General features: G+C 35.8%; 1 protein-coding gene across 1 annotated transcript in view; it reads right to left on the reverse strand.

The window, feature by feature from the left end:
- The window catches only part of LOC123313827 (metabotropic glutamate receptor 2-like), a 642,000-nt gene that overhangs the window by 82,483 nt on the left and 539,319 nt on the right, over positions 1–20,198 (reverse strand). Inside the window, exon 6 of the mRNA XM_044898875.1 lies at positions 3,873–4,047. Coding sequence (XP_044754810.1) covers positions 3,873–4,047 — 175 coding nt within the window. The remainder of the gene's footprint in view (positions 1–3,872; positions 4,048–20,198) is intronic.

The raw sequence follows: 20,198 nt of genomic DNA on the forward strand, positions 1-20,198 counted from the left end.
GGTTCGATAACTCCCAACTTCAATATGTCCGGAAAACATCCAGTGACGAAACAATGGTTTATGATATGTGTTAAGGGTTCCGAAATTTCCTTTTTTATTTCAATAAGGATCTCGGTCCTAATACCGTCGTGCCCAGGAGCTTTTCTTCCCTTTAACGTTTCCATTATCGTTTCTATTTCAAATCTGTCTGTGGGAGATAAAAAAAAATGTTTTCCTTTGAATAGGGTCATTTTTCGCTGGGTGCTCAACATTTTCAATATTACTCGCATATACTTGCCCTATGGTACTATAGTGTTGGTTGAATGCATTGGCTATAATATTTTTGTTTTCAGTAATTTCTCCATGGATTCTAATGCATTTTATCGATGTTTTCTTCCCGGATTCACCGCAGACAGTCTTGACCTGGTCCCATACAATTTTGGATTCTGAGTTTTTAGTTTCAGCAATTTTTTTTATGTATTCCATTTTAGCAATTTTAATTCTTTTCTGTATTTCATTTTTCAATTTAGAATACTGATTTTTCAATATTTCGTTGTTGGGGTCATTTTTTAGTTTCAAATAGAGTTTATTTTTTTCATTTATCAATTTTATCAAAGAATCTGTGATCCATAATTTCCGTTGAATGTTTTTATTTTTTATTGTTTTCTTATGTGTGTTTTTTTCAATATAATTTGTAATGATCTGAATAAATGAATTGGTCATCATATTTGCGTCATTTCCTTGATAAATCTCACACCAATTTTCCCTCTCGAGATCACTCCTCAACTTTTTATAGTTAATATGGCTTTTCATTTTTGGTTTATCTCCTCCTTTTGATTTGTTTACTGAAACATTCAAGGATATCATCGTTGGGAAATGATCTGTTATTAAGTGATGTATTATGCAAGCATTACATTTATCATATATATCATCTTGCGTACATGTTCTTTTTATAAATATGTGGTCTAGGCAGCTCTTACTGCTAGGGCGTGTAGGTTTATTTATGACTGATATAAAACCTGTTGAATACATGATATTCTTATAGTCTTCCACAAAATTTTCTTGGGACATAAGGTTAATATTTATATCTCCTATGAGTATATGCTGTTTTGCATTTATTTGTTCTAGATATCTACTGAGATTCAAATTGAACGTATGTACGCATGTTTTTGGAGACCTATATATCGCTGTTAATTTAATATTCTCCTTATTTGAACATTCAATATCTATATCCATGCATTTAATTTCCCCTAGCTCAATTATTTTATAGTCGAAAGATATACCATGCTTCACATATACCAAGACACCATCGTTTTGATTGTAATCGCCTTCATTGTAGGCCATGCTATAACCAACAATTCCATACATATTTATATTTTGTATCTGGAAAGTCTCAGTGAGGACAATGATATCAAAAGTAGTCTGAACAGACTCCAGAAACAAAACAAATTCATCATAATTTGCGGAGATACTTCTTACATTTATATGAAATATACTGAGACTTTCCATGAAGCTATAATCTTTAATATGTTCTAAGTTAGTTATTATTTTTGTTTCATACGCAAGGCTGTCGTAATCCTTAATGAAACTATTCATGATGAAAACCCACAAATGTGCAATTGTGTCGAAGTGAAAATAAACTATTTTTTTAATATATACATATTTTTATTAATTACTTATGTGTTGTATCGTCTATTTAGAGGAGTTATATTGATATATATTGGGATAAAGACATAGGTGTATGATAAATTATTTCCAATATTAATTATCCTTTTCTGTTGTGGATCTATGCCTTAGCATATACTTCCTGTTGGGTGCTTCAGATGGCATCAACAATTTTTTTACGAAACTGGTATTCTCGTTTTTTTTCGACGGCTCAGGCGCAGAGTTCATCAGTGCAGAACCCTCTACTCCTTTGACACCACTGTACTCTGAGGATGCAGTATCCGATGTAGATATTCGTCCTTCAGTCCTTTCTTCGCGTTCTAGGTCTGTCAGGTCATATACTCCTCGACCTATCACCAATTTATTACCTTTGATAAAGGTTCTCTCTGTCGAATCCTTTCTAGCTTTTAGCAGAAAGGACCTTAGTTTCTTGTTTTCCTGGCGTTGTTGAGGTGTCAAGTCATGAGCAACTGACACAGCAGTACCCCTCAGATTCTTAGTATGATCGAATATATATTTTTTTGTTTGATAAGAAACGAACTCTACCTTGATAGGACTATTTGGAAGATCCCCCAACTTGTAACAATCATTAATTTCTGATGTCTCAACTCGAGTTTTCAATAATCGGTTTAATTCAGTGCTGATATATTTCGATGTTAATTTAGAATTCGTTTCAAGACCAAAAATGATTATATTATTCTTTTTCTGTAGGCGCTCCGTCTTCTCTAACCTGTTCTTCAACTTTTCATTCTCTGTTTCCAGTACTTCGTTCTTCTTTTTCAATGATTGGATCTCTAACAATAACTTCGTTTCAGTGGCGGATATGTAATCCTTAACTTCCTCCTTACCGTCCCTTATCTCCTCTAAAATCTGTCTCAGTGTATCAAATGTAATATTCAATGGTAGTTAAATCTTATGCATTGTTCTTTTCGAAATTTTATTTCACTTATAAGAAAAAACTCAAAAGACTGTTAGTCATTTTTTTTATTATAAAATTTGTTTTTACGATCCCATTGAATGATAATAATTGATTATTTTCAATCAGTCAATGAATACAACACTATTGCTGGCAGTTCAATGAGTTTTACTCATTGCTCACCCAAATCGAAGTTTCCCTCAATTGGGGCAGAATGATGCAAAACCATTTTGCAGTTTTAATCGATATAGCATAACGCTCGAACTCTCATACATTAAGCCGTAATGAAAACTAAATATTAAAATTCGCATATTAACCAATACTTATACACATCGAAAAAATTATTCGAATCAGATAATTTTAGTCCAACATATTATGATTTAAATGATTCAAATTATTGTAACTTAAGCATATTATTTTCCGTTTTTTCCCCTATATTTATATTATTTTCTGAAATACGAAGGAGGTTTAGTTAATCCGATAGGAAAACTACCGGTCGCTTTTAATTCAAACACCGAAATGTTGTTTCATGCTTTATGTAACGAATTGACGCTCCGGAATGATTTATTCCGCCCGTTTCGAATGTTCAACGCAACAGCGCGCGGCGCGTGTACAACTCCGGATTTCCGGACACGAATTAATCGATTAATAACGTTCTTTGCGATTAATATTACATTTATCATTTATTCTTGCCAGAAAATTGTTTCATTACAGTGTTTCGTGAAGAACTGTCATTCAATAAAACATGTCAATAGATGAATAATAGTTGAAGGAATAAAGTTTCGAAGAACACCTTTTTTTGTTTCAAGGGAAAGGAAAGGAACGCTTATCGTGAAATAAAACTCCTCAGAATCAGAAATCACTGCTGTATCTCGAAACAAAGCCTAAGTTTGGGCAACCAGAGGTAATTTCTCAATAATATGTGGAATGGAACTGGACGTACAGTCGAAAAAAAATTCAAAATGCGTTATTCCCATTAATTTTCGAAATCAAACCAGTGCCAAATATTCTCCGTTTCCGAATGAGAGCATGTCTGTCGAATCGGTTTCCTATGAATCGATGCAAACATTCAGTTTTTATATCTATTATTTTGAGCTTGCCAAGTGGTTTCAAATAAGGTCTTAGTTCTTTTAACTCTCCAACTCAAAAGAAGAATCTCTTGAAAATATTTGATGAGAAGTGAAGCAATTACCATGAATATCCATGATATTAAGTTCGAAACCCTTTAGTGAGTAGCCGAATCGAATAATTCAAAGACCACTAAGACCACTGTCATGCTGAAATCATTTATGAAGACCATGTGAGAACTTACCTTATAGCGTATGCGAAAGCCATAACTGCATCTGAGACGAATTGTAATTGGTCCTCAAACACCGTATTTTGTTTCGTCAACTTCTCTTGCCCAGTACAAGGTTTCGTATATTTTTGATTGTAAGGAGTCTTAGTTCCATTTGGATATCTGCATTGGAAGTGGTGTTCCCAGAATTCTGAAAAACGATAGTGTATTTTAGAGCTTGATATTCTGTAACCAACCAGAAAAGTTTTTCGACTACTTCAGGGTGACACCGGAAACATTCGAATACATACTGAAGGAGATAGAAAAAGGATCGAAAAGTTCTCCAACTTTCGCGACTGTATTTCGCCAAAACACAGAAGGGCTGTAACCTTAAGGTGTGTAAAATTTAATGCTCACCCTATAGTTTTAAACTCTTTACTTTAATAAAAATAAATAACATTCAAATACAAAAATTGAACAAAAAAAAAATTCTACAAAAAATACTGCTTGAATTTTCAATAATTTTAAACGTCAGGCGTAACTGCTGAAAAGTACGAAGCAAGCTGATGTTCAGGAACACTCAATGGGGCTTCCACTTGTGAACCCCTTTCCCAACTATCACTCGCCGATGAAGTATATAATGAAAATGTAGGAGCTGCATGGTGAATGAGCTGTAGCGTATTTTGGGCTCTTAATCTCTCTTCCTCTTCGCAAAATAATTGTTGGAGTCCTCACGAACATTTTTCTTTCATCTGATATTGGAGCAAACTTATCAGAAAATGATAGTCAGGATCTTCCGTGCTTCGAGAAGTTGAATTTCTTTCTTTGAATATTTGAATTTTCTCTTTTTCAAGCTTCATCAATTTCTTGATAGCACTGGCATTATTCACCTTGGCAGTTTTTGTAGGAGGAAAGCCAATATTTGTGGTGGCGCTGTTTCATCACTTGTGCTCTGAGGTGGTACAATCAATGCCCGGAACCTACGAAGAAGCAGTTTAGGGTTTTTAGTGGGTCTCGAGCTCTGTAGAGTGAGAATCCCCACACTTGTTCCCCCTCAGGAGAGGGTTTGTTCGTCTGTCATATGAATAAGAACATCAAGTTGACGATGATTAAAACTATTGCGCGACCACAACTCACATATGGATCGGCGGCATAGGGCTTCGCAGCCAAGACCCACATCAAGAGAATACAGGCCACTGAGAATAAACTCCTCACAATGGCGATGGATGTACCCTGGTTTGTTAGGAACAAACAAATCTACAAGGACTTGGAATGGGAACCAGTTACAGAATTCATGAAGAGAAAGGCGGAAAGGATATTCGACAAAGCCAAACAACATACAAATGAGGAACTACGGAGATTAGTCGACTACGACCCAACAGAAGAATCTAGAAGGTCAAGAACCTACCACCGAAGACCGAGAGATCAGTAAAGGATTTAAAAAGTAACCGAAGAAGAGCTTAACCTGTAAAAGATATAGGCAGCATACAACTATCAACATGACTATGATCGTGTGAGAGTCCAGAAACCATAAGAGTCAACTGATTGATAGGCAAAAAGCCCGGAACCTATTGAGAAGCAGTTTAGGGTTTTTAGTGGGTCTCGAGCTCAGGAGAGTTAGAATCCCCACATTTGTTCCCCCTCAGGAGAGGGTGTGTTCGTCTGTCTCGCAGATTTTCCCCCTGCTACACCAAAAAAAAATTATACAAGAGTTTGAGTTTGTTTGTGACTCTGGTTCGTCTTCAGCAGGATCAAAGGAAAAACTTGGGGGTGAAGTCTGGGTGTCTTCATCATCAGATGTTGGCTGGGTGGGTCTCGGTACATTACCATGCAAGTTTCTTTTTAGGAATTGGTCCTCCAAAACAGCATGGTTTTTAAATAGGCCCACTTGGACTCTTTGATGATGCCTCCTACGTCTACACTCCGGTTTTTAGGAGTCTTGCTCAATTATTTACGAAATGTGTCCCTCAAACCTCGCCACTAAGTTTTGGGTATTTCACCTGAAATTGATCAAATAAGGACCAATATATCTACGTTTTCAAATGTAACCTAATATTATTATTTTAGTAGTAGTTTCGAATTATTATTATAGGTTTAGGGAATAATGTTGATTTATTGTATAGTAGAGTTGTTTCTTATTTCCGATTTCTGTCCACTGGGATGTCTTTTCGAGCACTCAGCTTCTCGTACAGAATTTCTCACTGCGCTATTCGAAACATAGTTTACGACACATATCAAGCTATATGGGACTGCTTCTGCGGTACACATATGTCTCTGCCTACTACAGAAGAATGGAAAAACATCGCCGCTGACTTCTACAAAAAATGGAATATCCCCAACTGCATCGGTTGCATAGATGGGAAACATATTCGCATGAAATGTCCCAAAAAAACCAGGTCAAAATTTTTCAACTATAAGGGCTTCTTTTCTATTGTATTGCAGAGAATAGCCGATGCAAATTAAAAGTTCATTGCTGTTGAAGTTGGGACGTTTGGTAGGCAAAGTGATGAGGGAACATTTTCAGATTCAAATATTTATCAAAGGTTGGAAGCAAAAACTTTAAACATACCTAAGAATGAAAATATTTCGTCGACAAACATATCAGCACCTTTTGTTATATTGGGTCATGATGCTTATCCTCTGAAAACCTATTTATTGAAACCATATTCAAGACAAAGACTTGGTATTGAAGAACGGATTTTCAACTATAGACTGTCAAAAGCTGTGTGTGGAATGTGTCTTTGGTATTTTGGTAGCCAAGTGGAGGTGTTTAAAAACTGAAATGCAAATTGATCCGGATAAAGTAGACATCGTAGTTAAATGCGTTTGTCTTCTGCATAATATAATCATCGACAAGGAAGGTCTGATTTCCCTTGATTTTCTTGGGAATGACGCTAGAGAAGCCTTAAAAACTTATTCTGTTTGCCCAGCCGGTGAGGTCCCGATTCAGTACGATTTAATATAATAAGGTCTACAACTCATGATTTTGATGAATGGAGTGTTCACATTATTACTACTTGCATTTTCTTGCTTAATATTGTACTTGTATAAGTTCAAGAAATAGTGACCTAAAAAAAAACAATAAAAAAAGTATACCTACTGCTTGTGTTGAGTTCTGAAGCAACCTTCTGCCACCTTTGCCGAAAAATGTCTCTGTTATGATAATTTTTGTCCCTTATGTCCCAAAAACACATGTTTTCTTGCACACAAGCAATTAGTGGCTGTATTCGGGTTCGGCTTTTGGACGGTCCGAGAATTGTTCCAAAACTGCGCAAAACTATTGCGCCCTAGTATGAAATCCTCTGCGCAGTTCTAGAACCATTCTCGGACTGTCCTAAAGCCGAACCCGAATACAGCTAATTTATCCGCGTCCATGATGAACTAGTTCTTGATATCTGGTTTTCATCATAATTCGGACGTAATCTGATGAAAATTTCAAACACGTTTGTCCGCTCAAATCGTACTGACGAGGACGAGCGTATTCTTTTTTTGCTCCCATATTACCTACTTTCATTGGAAAGCAAGCCTTTGCCTAGTTGCACACACACCGATTTTGGACGGCCCGGAATAAAATCGGTAGCAGTTGCGAGCACACTCACCGGATTTTTACCGGCCAAACGATCAGCCAAACGAACTCGACTGAAATGGTCGGTAAAAAACATTGAACTCAAGAAAGAACTCTTTCTTTTGTTCAATGGTAAACAATCGGTGCTTGTACAAACGTGTACTTAGTCACATACGCCACTACATCCCGGTATTGCCGGTATTGGACGGTTTCTCACCGGCATTTTACCGTCACCGATCGGTAAACCGTTCAATACCAGCAATACCAGGATGTAGTGGCGTGCGTGACTAAGTACACGTTTGTACAAGCACCGATTGTTTACCATTGAACTCAAGAAGGAGTTCTTTCTGGAGTTCAATGTTTTTTACCGACCATTTCAGTCGACTGTAGTTGGCTGATCGTTTGGACGGTAAAAATCCGTTGAGTGTGCTAGCAACTGCTACCGATAAAATAACGGCCGATTTTATTCCGGGCCCTCCAAAATCGGTGTGTGTGTGCAACTAGGCTTTGACTGTTCGCGCGAATTCGTCAGAACACATTTTCGTCAGAATTCGCACCCATAGTAACCGTAGCCTAAGGTTGCGTTACTATGCAATGGTTCACGATAAACTGCGTTTGTGCGAACGGATACGATTTGGTCGTCAGAACAAGTTGTTACATTGTATGCAATTTGTGTATGTCAGTATGTTCTGATGGCCCTACAAAGATGGATGTAATTGATGAGTTATATATTTTGTTGAATCCGCTTTTATTATTGACTGGAAAAGCAGAGCATGTCAACCAGTTTTTTCAAAATACCGATGAAAAAAGAGAGTACCAGATGCTTTTCCAAGAATTGATGGACCAACATCATTTTTCGAGTATTATAAAATCAGACTAGCAACGTTTGAATTTATACTGACGGGAATAGAAGAAAGAATAAATAAGTATTCAACTTTTCGAAAATCCGTATTGATCAGTCTTTCGTTGTCAATGATGAAATCCATATTCAATCGCAAGAAACACTCAAAAGTAGTTTTCTTGCTCGGGTTTATTCGATCTCTAACCTTTGCCTTCGTTTACCTAAACCGAACATCCTACCCGTGTTCGGAAAGTAAGGTGCTGCTAACTCGATTACTGACTCCGGTTGATTTACCGTAATCCTACACAAAAGCAGGGTCTTTCGAATCGCTAGAGTCACCTCATGCGCACTGCAGTTTAGTTTTATATCTGAAAAATGCGGAAATAATTATATTCTTAATAATTATTATAGAAAGAGAAGAGTATTAGGCTCAATGTGAAATGCCTCTATATCTGAAATTTTCCTCTAGCTCATAATTTTGATGAATATGAATTGATATTGATAACTTGAAGGGACACCACAAATTATGAGATATGGCAAACGGCAATAAATTCAAGCGAAGCTAGAGAAAATCTAATATTAATTGGGAACAGGGACCCAGAGAAACTGACTGGGAATAAAATCATCAAATGTTTGGTTATTATCTATTTATTCTTGATAATAACATCATTCTAGCTAGCAGTCCTTCTATACATGGGTGAAGGCAATCTGGACTCAGCAAAATGAGGCTATGTACCCCATTCCGGTAGAATCTTGGTTGTTGTTTTCTTGGTATCCTGAGGAACTGCAGGATTCTAGGATGGTCCAATACCCAAGAAGACTTTCAGATCTTTTTTTTTTACTTATATTTTTATTGACGAAACACTCAAGTTTTTATGAATTTCTGGGTTATGTTATTCTTACGACTGGCACTTCCAAATCTTGACCTGATACATTCGTGAACTTGTATAGAAACGGGTCTGTGATCGGAGAAGATCCATCATGTGTCCTCAATGGATCGAGTTAGTAACCCAGAGTAGGTTTCCGAAAACGTCTATAGAGACGCAAGTAGACTCAAATTCGCACCAAAAAATCCAACCAATTTAAACTCAAGAACGTTCTGTCCCTATACGGAGGTCTAGGACTTTTCTACTGTAATTCGTCAGTAACATATTCGTCCGTTTCATCATTCGCGCAGCGAATACTATCGATCCGGAAGATATTGGAAATAAGAAAGAAAAGCTTCGGAAATTCCAAATTTTTTGCAACGCAATTGTAAATTTCGCAAGGAAACCTTCTGCGTATTTTTTATACCGAATCAACCTGGAAACGTCAAGAAAATCATGTTCACATTCAGTACCACGATCCGTTACCCACCTAATTTTTCCAGTACAGAACTCGAAATCGCTTCGAACCGCTACCTTCCGTCCATAAGGACCATCATCGCAAATCAACCAATCAGCTGACACTGACGTTAGGTTAGGTTAGGTTTCCGAATGGCAAATATAGGGTACTCTAACGATTTGTCAAAATCAGCTGATTGTTCGTAACCGTGGGGCACATAAAGCTTTTTTTTATAACTGTAAAGAGGCATTTCTGAGAAAGTTATAGTGTAATAACTCTGATATAACGTCGGGAAGAACATTTTTTCCGAAGGCATGCACAAAACACAATACTCGACCAAAACAGCCCGCGAATCAATGGCGGGAAAAGCTTGTGTGCCCCACGACAGCGAACGCTTAGCTGATTTTGACAAATCGTTAGAGTTCCCTATTGGAAATGAATGCCTAAGGGAATGAACCTCTTTCATTCCCAATTCCAACTATACAACTCTGAAGAAATAATTCACTAACATACCGATTAATTCTTTTTTCAAGAAACCTAGGGAATAATTTTGAGCTTTAATTGACTGAATTTGTTAACGAGGAGGTAGAAACAGAAACTTTGTCAATTCCATGTCATGATATACAGGATGTGTCCCAGGATTAATGGGAATTTTGGATATAGGTTCAGAACCACAAAGTGAGACGAAGTTCCCATGGAAGTAAATCTGCAAACGCTTTGTATGTATGAAGACTTTGGTTATGAATTTATTGAATTTGTTTGAACTGCGACAGAGATAAACAAATGAAATTTTGCAGAGTTATTTTCCGAATAAATATCCACCTGATACTAATTTTCTCACTCATTCCCCATAGCTAGGGAAGGGTGAAATCGACATTCCTTCTTGATTTTCTACTATAACTTCGAATATGATCATTACATATTATGGATTGAAAATTAAAGAGAAAAGTTGCCGATTTCACCTCTCTGTTGCTATGGGAAATCGGTAAAAATTGAATTCTAAGTGCATCTCTGTTTGAAAAATACCAGTGCAAAATTTCTGCCCCTCTGACAAATTTTAATTAATCCATAATCAATTCGTCATCTTTGAAGCAGCGCTACTGTTCAATGGAGCGTTTCCGCACATGACTCATAGGATCTTATCGCCATATTTTGAGGTACCTAACAATATCCGAATTCGAATTAATCCTGGGACACCCTGTAAATACTTGATCCTAAAATCTTGATCCAGCAAACATGAATAGCCGGTTGAATGCCGGCCCAAAGACATGAACGACGGTTCGATGAAGGCATCAGTATGTCAGCGGTCGCCCTGCATCTTTGCGGAATCTGGTGAATGTTGACGTATCTTTATCTCTGCATTTGAAGACCCAGTAGTATATCAACCATGAATGAACCGCCGTTTTCTATGGGAATGCCGGCCTGGCGCTAGGCCCTCGGCATTATAAACATCGGTGGATTTGTTTTTCATGTTTTAGAGGTTATTGGTCCCGATGCGTTCGGTAGGCTGTAATGCATCAGTTTCACACAGCTTATGGAGGAATGGAGGATAGCATAGTTATTTGCCGAAAAAGTATCAATCGCGGGAAGAAGTGTTGAGTTCGATTACTTGTGTTTCGTCTCGTGAATTGTTCGTGAAAATCCTGATACTGATGTACCAGACCAGAGACAACTTCTTCAGTCTATAAATGCAAACAAGCACACAACACACGCAGTTTTTTTATGGATTGTTAGATGAACAATGATTTTCAGTAATTGTGTTTCCTTTGAAAAGTAAAAGCAGAAGTGTCTTCAGTAAAAATCAGCACAATAACAAAAAAAAATGAAATTGGCAACGTTAATCGTATTGAAATGGTGTCGGTGTTTTGGGCTTATGAACAAGTTATAAATACTCAGTTTGAAAGTTAATATTAAAAGAATATGAGTTATTTCTACCCTTTTTTACACTTGAGTGAATCAATGTTTACTTCTTACTCCATTTTCGAAATAAAGCGAGTTTTAGTTTTATTAATTTGTAAAGTTCATTTTAGGTAACTCCTTTTTTGCCTATCACACTTCAGTATAAAATTATATAAAAATCAACTTAAATGAATACAATTTATTCATAGTGGCTGAAAAAGAATCCTTTGCTTCAATCACCGAATCACCAACATTCCATGGAGTTCAGAACATAACGAAATGTTGGTTACGTACAGCAATTACAAGAAAAGAGGGTCAGAGAATTAACAAAAAAATACTATGACTATTTCGTCATATAAATCAATAATAACGAAATAACTATCAATTTACAATTTACCCAAAGATTATAGCGTAGAAAGATGGAAAACGGGCCGACTAAAGTGATTTGAGCGCCCTCTCTTTGTCAAGAGTGTTTTTAAGACGCTAGCACTGGTTGAAATATTAATTTGAGTGCCATTTGCAGAAATATGTGAAATTTTTTAAGATTTCAGACGTCCATTTTGATCAAAGAGGTTTTGAATGTTTTGATTCTCGTACCGCTTTTTTTATCTAGCTCGTTCTAGTTGCTGATTATTGAATTTTTTTGTCTCATTTCTGGGTGAAAACACCAAAATATTGTTCTAAAATTATTCAATAGTGAAGAACTGTGGATCGAATAATAAAATCGATATCATTTTGTTTGTTGCACTGTCTGAAAAGTTTAATGGATGTATGGTGTAATTTAGTTTTATTGCTTACATTGATTTATATTGTTTTACAAAAGCCTTTGTAATAATGTCTATGTTGCGGTAAAAATAGCTCAGTTTTGTTGGTAAGCTTTAGTGGACTGTAATCACGTTTTTGTTCTTGAACCAATCTAAGCCGATGGCGAAAAAGACGAAATGGATAACACTTACAGGGTCGTTCCAGAAGATATTCCTGTAGACTTCCGTCCTCACGAATATGCCTATTCGGTTTCCTCTTCTTTAGTACTCCCTCTGGGAGAACCTCACCCGATCCCAACTTCACGCCGCGACCAGAGTTTCTGGGCAACTTCCACTATAGGTTATGCACTGTTTTTGCTTAACACTAATTTTACGTCTTTGCGGGTTAATTATTTGACTTTAGCAAGTTTTCTAGCGACACTTGATTAGTTCACGAAGCGATTTTTCAGCGAGCACACACTGTTTTTAACATCCAAAATTAGACTGTTCCTTGTGGTCAGTTTTTCTTCACATATTTCGCACATATGTCTAAAATGATTGCAGCGCGTCGAAATATGAGCTATATTACTTCAACAGTCTAGTTATAAAAGTTTCAATAAAACATCTGTTAAATAGGCTAAAAGGGAGTGCGGGAGGCTTGTCTGGAGACATAATTAGTGGTCCAAGTTTCCCGCACTGAGCTTAGATGATAATTTGCTTCAAAAAAAATTGAATAATAGAAATAAATATAATATAAAAAATAAACAAAGGTTCAAAAAAGTAAAAAACATCCAAGAAATAAGTGACAGTGACTCTGAAATAGAAAATATGTATTTCATACATTGATACATCTGATGACTAAAACCTTGAAATAGAATAACGTTCAACTCTCCCATGGGTTAGGAAGACATGTGCCAATTTTCAGTTCTTAAAAAAAGAATTGCCGTACTCAGAAGGTTCATCTCACCATCACTCAACTATTATCTATCGTTACCTATTTCGGCATGACATACGTAAAAAAATTAATTCAGTTAAACGTTATTTTGAAATTGCCATTTTCTTTCGTCTTCTTTCATTACTGAGCCCCACAGTTATGAAATCAATGTTTTTGTTAGTCTAAGCGATTTCTTCGCCTTGAATCTTGAAGTATATGCATAGTGCCACACACGGTTTTGTTATGATATCTCGTTCTCCCCTTTGCGTTATTTTTTAAGACAATTTGAGATCCCTTGGGTCCTTAGGGAACTGCGTATTTATAAGAGAACTGTTTGAGACCTTGTGTCGACAACACGTTGGGTAAGTAAGTTATCATGTAGACCAGGCATGGGCAAACTTTTTGAGGAGAGGGCCAGATAAAATGAAAAAATACCTAGGCGGGCCAAAAAAAAATGAAAAATACACATTTTTACAAGTGATTAACTTTATTTCGATTTTTACATCAAACATGACTTACATCCTAGAAAAGTAAAAAAAAATTACGAAAATTAATAATTGTTCGGTAGGTTACGAAGGATTATGTGAAAAATGAAACTGTGATTGAGTTTCTAAGAATTCTGGTACAAATTGACAGTGATGATGCTAAAAGCTGGTCACTAAAGGTGCCAACAGATTACTCTCACGTGACGTGGGCCCAAGTCATAATGCGCATGATTCAAAAATCTAACATAGGATTTTGGGCGGAAGCGTTAAATTAGTCAGACGTGACGTTGACACGTGTATTTCCACATTCCCATATTGAACGCTTGCGCGCAAAATCCCATGTTAGATTTTCGAATCATGCGCATTATGACATGGGCCCACGTCACGTTAGAGTAATATGTAGGCACCTTTATAGTCGGTTGTTTACGCTGCTATTCATAGTTTCATAGTGGGAAACACCTGTTCACATAACAATATGCAGTTGTTCCAGAGATCTTATGATTATTCATTAAATATGCCTACGATACCAGATTTCGCCCGTCATATTTGGTGCTCCTCCCTCCAGTAGTAATGTTGTAAATATTGGTCAAAGGTACTTTGAAGGACGTGATTGTTTCTTGAAATTTTTAAAAAATGTGTGATATATTTTTATTCTCATCAATGAAAATCAAAAGGTCAAAAATACTTCGAAATACACAGACGTTGACAACGAATCAAACGAAAATTTAAATGCTTGATTCGTTACTAACCACCGCGAGCATAATATCATCATCCGAGTAACCGTGCTGTTGACTGCTATAACTCGAGCAAATTCAAAATAATTTAGTTTAGAATTGAGAGAACTAGAACACTACACCTATGCTAAGTTGCGCGCAAACTTTGCTAAACTAAAATTTATGGAAATCCAATAATTAGTTCTTGAAGCTCAAAAATTTTCATTTAAAAGGAAACCGTTACTTAATCGATTCAAACTACGCAGAATCGAATAATTGAATAAATTTTCGTGTATTATTCACACTTGAATACTGCCTTCATGTTTGGAGCTCAGCAACAAGAGCCGTTCGTTGTAATTTTTGGATTCCATGCATCATTATTTGTGTTCTGTGATGCAGTCGTTGGAACATCGAAGGAGATTTGGCGACTTTTGCTTTTTCTGTGGATACTATCAAAGTCGATTATCTGCGCAGTTACAAGAAATAATGCCAGCCGCCGCCAGACGCACACGCAGTACTAAGGCAGAACCTCGAGCACAACTCTATGCAATTTGAATTTCAAATTGGTGGTCGTCTTCGATGTATAATCTTCAACATTTTAAGATGGTTATAAACATGACGCAACTTACGCTTTGAGACAACTATAGGTATTAGGTGACATTGGTTTCCCTTATCTCAGGCGGTCAAACTTAGAAAACAAAAATACTGGTGATTATTTCAAAATCTTGACGCGGGCCAGATTAGACTTTCACGTGGGCCGGACCTGGCCTGCGGGCCGTACTTTGCCCATGCTTAATGTAGACTATCTGATTGATTGCTGTAGTAAATTATTGGGCTTTCTCTGTAGAACATGTAAACATTTTAATGACGACTTAGCTTTGAAATCAGATTTTCATTCTTTAGTGTACAGTAAATTAAATTTTGGCAGTGTTATTTGGAATCCACAATATAATGTTCATAAGATCAGACTCGGAAGGCTTCAAAACAAGTTCATTAGGTTTTTACATTATAAGATTACGAATGTTTACGTAAACGAGGGAATTGGTGATCTCCGTATTATCTAAGTATGGTATGCAATCATTAGAAATAAAAAGACTAAACAGTGATTTAATTTTCATTTTCAAAGTTATATGTGGTTTTTATGATTCATCTGATTTAACATCAATGATGTATTGTGGAAAGCTGGATGCGTTCACAATGGGTTTGTTTAAATTTAAGGGAATGTTGCAAAATATTTTCGAAATATTTTCAAGAATGCGTAATTTATAGTATAGGGAGCTAATTTATAGTATCTAGTTATTATTTGATTTTTTAACAATGAATAATCTTTTTTGAATTGTCTCTGAACAACGTTTCTATCTAATATATAAAATTCTCGTGTCATAGTTTTCGTTATCGTACTCCTCCGAAACGGTTTGACCGATTTTGATGAAATTTTTTGTGCTTATCCGGTATCTATGAGAATCGGCCAACATCTATTTTTCATCCCCCTAAATGTTAGGGGTAGTCCACCCCAAAATTTTTTTTTGTATTTTTTAGACAAAATTTTTAATTTCTATTTTTTTATGATACAACATACAAAAATACATACAATCCTCAATTTTCACCCTTCTACGATCAACCCTTATTTTTTAATAGCCATTTTAGTAATTTAATCATTAGGAAATTATTTATATGGCAAAACAACGTGTTCCGGGTCAGCTATCTATGAGAATCGGCCAACATCTTTTTTTCATCCCCCTAAATGTTAGGGGTAGTCCACCCCTAAATTTTTTTTTTATTTTTTAGACAAAATTTTTAATTTCTATTTTTTTATGATACAACATACAAAAATACATACAATCCTCAATTTTCACCCTTCTACGATCAACCCTTATTTTTTAATAGCCATTTTAGTAATTTAATCATTAGGAAATTATTTATATGGCAAAACAACGTTTGCCGGGTCAGCTATCTATGAGAATCGGCCAACATCTATTTTTCATCCCCCTAAATGTTAGGGGTAGTCCACCCCTAAATTTTTTTTTTATTTTTTAGACAAAATTTTTAATTTCTATTTTTTTATGATACAACATGGAAATTATTTATATGGCAAAACAACGTTTGCCGGGTCAGCTAGTATTTTATATCTATTATTTGTGTATTAGACGATACTATTGTGGGAGTTATCCTGTTTGTATCCCAAATAGAGAAATAAATAAATAAATAAATTATTTCATTAGAATGATATTTTATCCATTTTATTTTCCTAAGATTGAAACATATCGTTCCAAATATCAGATGTTATGTTAATGGTCCAAGTGAGTGTGTCATTGTGTACAATGTGTATTTCCTGTTCAGTCTAAATTCCCAAAATGCTCTAAAAATCTTCCTTTTCTTTCAGGAAATTACCAACAGATTTCAAGTAAATTTCAAGTATGCCTATTAATAGTATGCCTATCCAGGCATACTATTCAAAAAACAGACCGAAAAAATTCCTTCATTTGGAGTTTGGCCGCAAGAAAGGGGTGGAGAATTTTTGAATTTTCGCAAATCTCTTATATCTAAAAAACCAGGGGACTTTTAGTCAACATGCATAAAATATATATTTTTCTGACTGAACCGCCGCAACGTCCTCTATCCGCAGGTACCATATTATCCATTAATCACTCCACAACCTGTATATAGAGAAACCAAGATTATGAATTTATTACATTTGGCTTTTCCACCATATATACATACAAACAAAATAACCGATTACTCCTTTTGGCTGCAACATATATTATAGGTAACTTTATTTTTATTCAACAGAGGAAAACACTCATTTCACTCTACAAAATGCACTAAAAAATTGAGTAATTAGATTCTGAAAGGTACAACTACAAACCACTTCTATATAAAAATAGCTAATATTTCTCAATTGCATAGAATATAGTTGAAATGAATTCTCGCATTCCTGAAATTATATATATATATTTTTTTTTAATATATATGTATATATATATATTCTTTTGATATAGAGCATTACAATCTTGAACAGCAAACAATAATTATAGCATGTGTATGAGATACAGTTTGAGCAGAGGTTAGCGTAACGGGGTACTATACAAATTGGTGTATGATACAAGAGCTTAGGGAAAAACCTCAGTAAAAAAACCCTTTCTGCCCGTGAGTGTAGTGGATTGTAATTGTTCACGAAACAAGCTGAAATATTCCATATTGAAGGGCATCTCGCACTGCAAAAATTGATTCTTTCTCCAACAAAAACGAAAATCCAGAAAGTCTTCTCCAAGATACCAGAAACATTTATCTGAAATAGAGAAAAAACAAAAGCAGAAAAAGGTAAAATAATAAAATTAGATTCAATATGTCAGATTGACTTAAAATTGACAACCCCATTCCAAAAAGGTTCGGAAACTGCATGTATAGCTCTAAAACCATGATTAACCAGACGATTTATGGTTTCTTCTGGTTCCCCGCATTCACAACTAGGGCCTTCAACTGAATTCCACCTGAAAAGCATACGTTTGCAACGTCCGTGAACTGTTCTTATACGATTCAGAATACACCATATTTTCCTATGGGAAGATCAGGAACTCTATTCGAGGGATCATCTAATTCTTTGTTGAAAATAGTGCACCTATTCCATTCAGACTGTCAAAGGTCTTTGTCTCTTATATTCGAAAGAAAAGAGTTGGACCATAAAGGTTTACACGACTTCAGTCTTGGAATGGTATTTTCGGGAATATAGGATAGAATTGAGGACGAGTCGGGATAGGAATTCATAACCGCATTCTTTCTACGAATATGAGTCGGTAAAATGTTTGAAAGAACTGGTAACCATTGAATAGGTCAAGATCTAATAGTTCCAGTTATGGTTCTCATGGAAAGATTCAGTATCCATTTTCTGCACATGAGCACTATTAATCCAAACGGGGCAACAATATTCAGCAGCCGAAAAAATCAAAGCTAGAGCTGCCGTTCGAAGAGTGGCTGCATCAGCACCCCATAAAGTACCAGCTAGTTTATGGAGGAGATTATTCCTGGTTTTTAACTTTAGACGCAAATTTTCCAAATGGGCTTTGAAATTCAGCGAGGAATCCAGCTTAACTCCTAGATATTTCGGATTGAAGTTATGTTCCAAAAAAGAATTACCGAAAACAGCACTCAATTTTCTATCTTGTTGATGAATATTCAAATGGAAACACGAAACCTCGGTTTCACTTGGGTTAGGACACAAACGCCACTCGAAAAAATGATTCCTCAAAATTTCCAAATCCGTAGATAAATTATTTTCTATGCATCTAAAATCAGAATGACGGAAAGCGAGGCAATATCATCATATATAAATATATACATATAAATATAAATTAAAAAGAAGAGGTGCTAAAACTGATCCTTGTGGAAGACCGTTATTCAAAGTTTTGAAATTACTACTGTTATCATCTACAAAAACACGAAACTTTCTATCTGACAGCATGTTTTCCAGTATGCGAACCATCTTTCCACACTTCAGATGAGTATACACTTTGAAAATCAAACTATCCTTCCATACTGTGTCATAAGCGGCCGATAAATCTACAAATGCTGCTCCTGTTTTCAATTTATTATTGAAACCTGTTATATATTGGCGAATCTGCGCAGCAGATAAGAATGAAACACATGTACCTAACATAAAACGTGGGATTAAGAGATTCATTCAGAGTGTAACTGCGACCTGAAATAAATATATAAAATACAAACGAGTTTTCGTTCCAATCATACTATTGGAATAAATAAAAATTGGTGAAATACATCACAAAACCTGTTTCAATGAAAATGGTGAGGCTTAGAACATGATCACAACAATTTCTATTTTTCCTGAAACCCCCTTGACCATTTTGGAAAGCGTCTTCTAGAGTCGATTCAATCCTAAAAAGAATTAGCCTCTCTAAAATTTTAAAAGGAACACTCAATAAACTAATTGGTCGATAACTAGGAACTGAAACGTATTTCATTTCCAGAATGCTTTTCGACATCTGTATTTCAGAACTATGGGCAAGCTTTGTTGCACAGAAATTGAACGTATTTTTTCTTTCAATTCTGGCTTATGACAACGGTGAAAGTGAATAATGTAGGGAGGGTTAATGCGTGGGAGGAACCCTGGTTTGGATATAAAATGGAATTTGAAGATAAACGGTTTCAGAAGGGCTATTGATATCGATAAATCGTTTCCAGAGCCGAACCCTTGAGCTGGATAGAAGGTAGAAGGAGGCGTATACGGATTATGCAAAGGCGACGAAAAATTACTACGTGGAACCGAGGACATCTCCTTGATTCCTAGCGTCTAATAATCTGGATATTTGTAGGCATAGCAGATTTTTACATTTTTCCACAATTTTGTGATCTGCACGAGATCATTGATGTCGATAAACGCATAGGCATTATTCTCATGTAATACGCAATAATTATACCAGGTGGCCCACCCCAGACGCGGCGCTCATTTTGAGGGACTAAATGAAGATATTTTGAAAATATTTTCTTGTGGTGTGTATATGATGTCCCATGGCACAATTTCATATTATTGTCATAAATACAGGGTGTTCGAAAACAAAGATATAGACCAAAGTTAAACTTTTTTAAATGTATAATAACACCCTATATTTTACCTCAAAAATGGAATGGAAAGATCAAACTATGATGACTTTCTTCAGATCACTTTATAGCTCAGAAGCACCCTTTACGAGGTAATGGCGAAAAATCGAAAATATTGAGTTTTTTTTAAATAGCAATTAATGAAGAAACTAGTTACGCCAGCGATACAGACAGAATTTTTTCGAGTAGCCAAGTTGGCTACGCTTACATATAAAAGAAAATTTCAGCTCGGTAATATACAGAGTG

The sequence above is a fragment of the Coccinella septempunctata genome, chromosome 5 (genome assembly GCF_907165205.1).
Source record: "Coccinella septempunctata chromosome 5, icCocSept1.1, whole genome shotgun sequence".
Lineage (NCBI taxonomy): Eukaryota > Metazoa > Arthropoda > Insecta > Coleoptera > Coccinellidae > Coccinella > Coccinella septempunctata.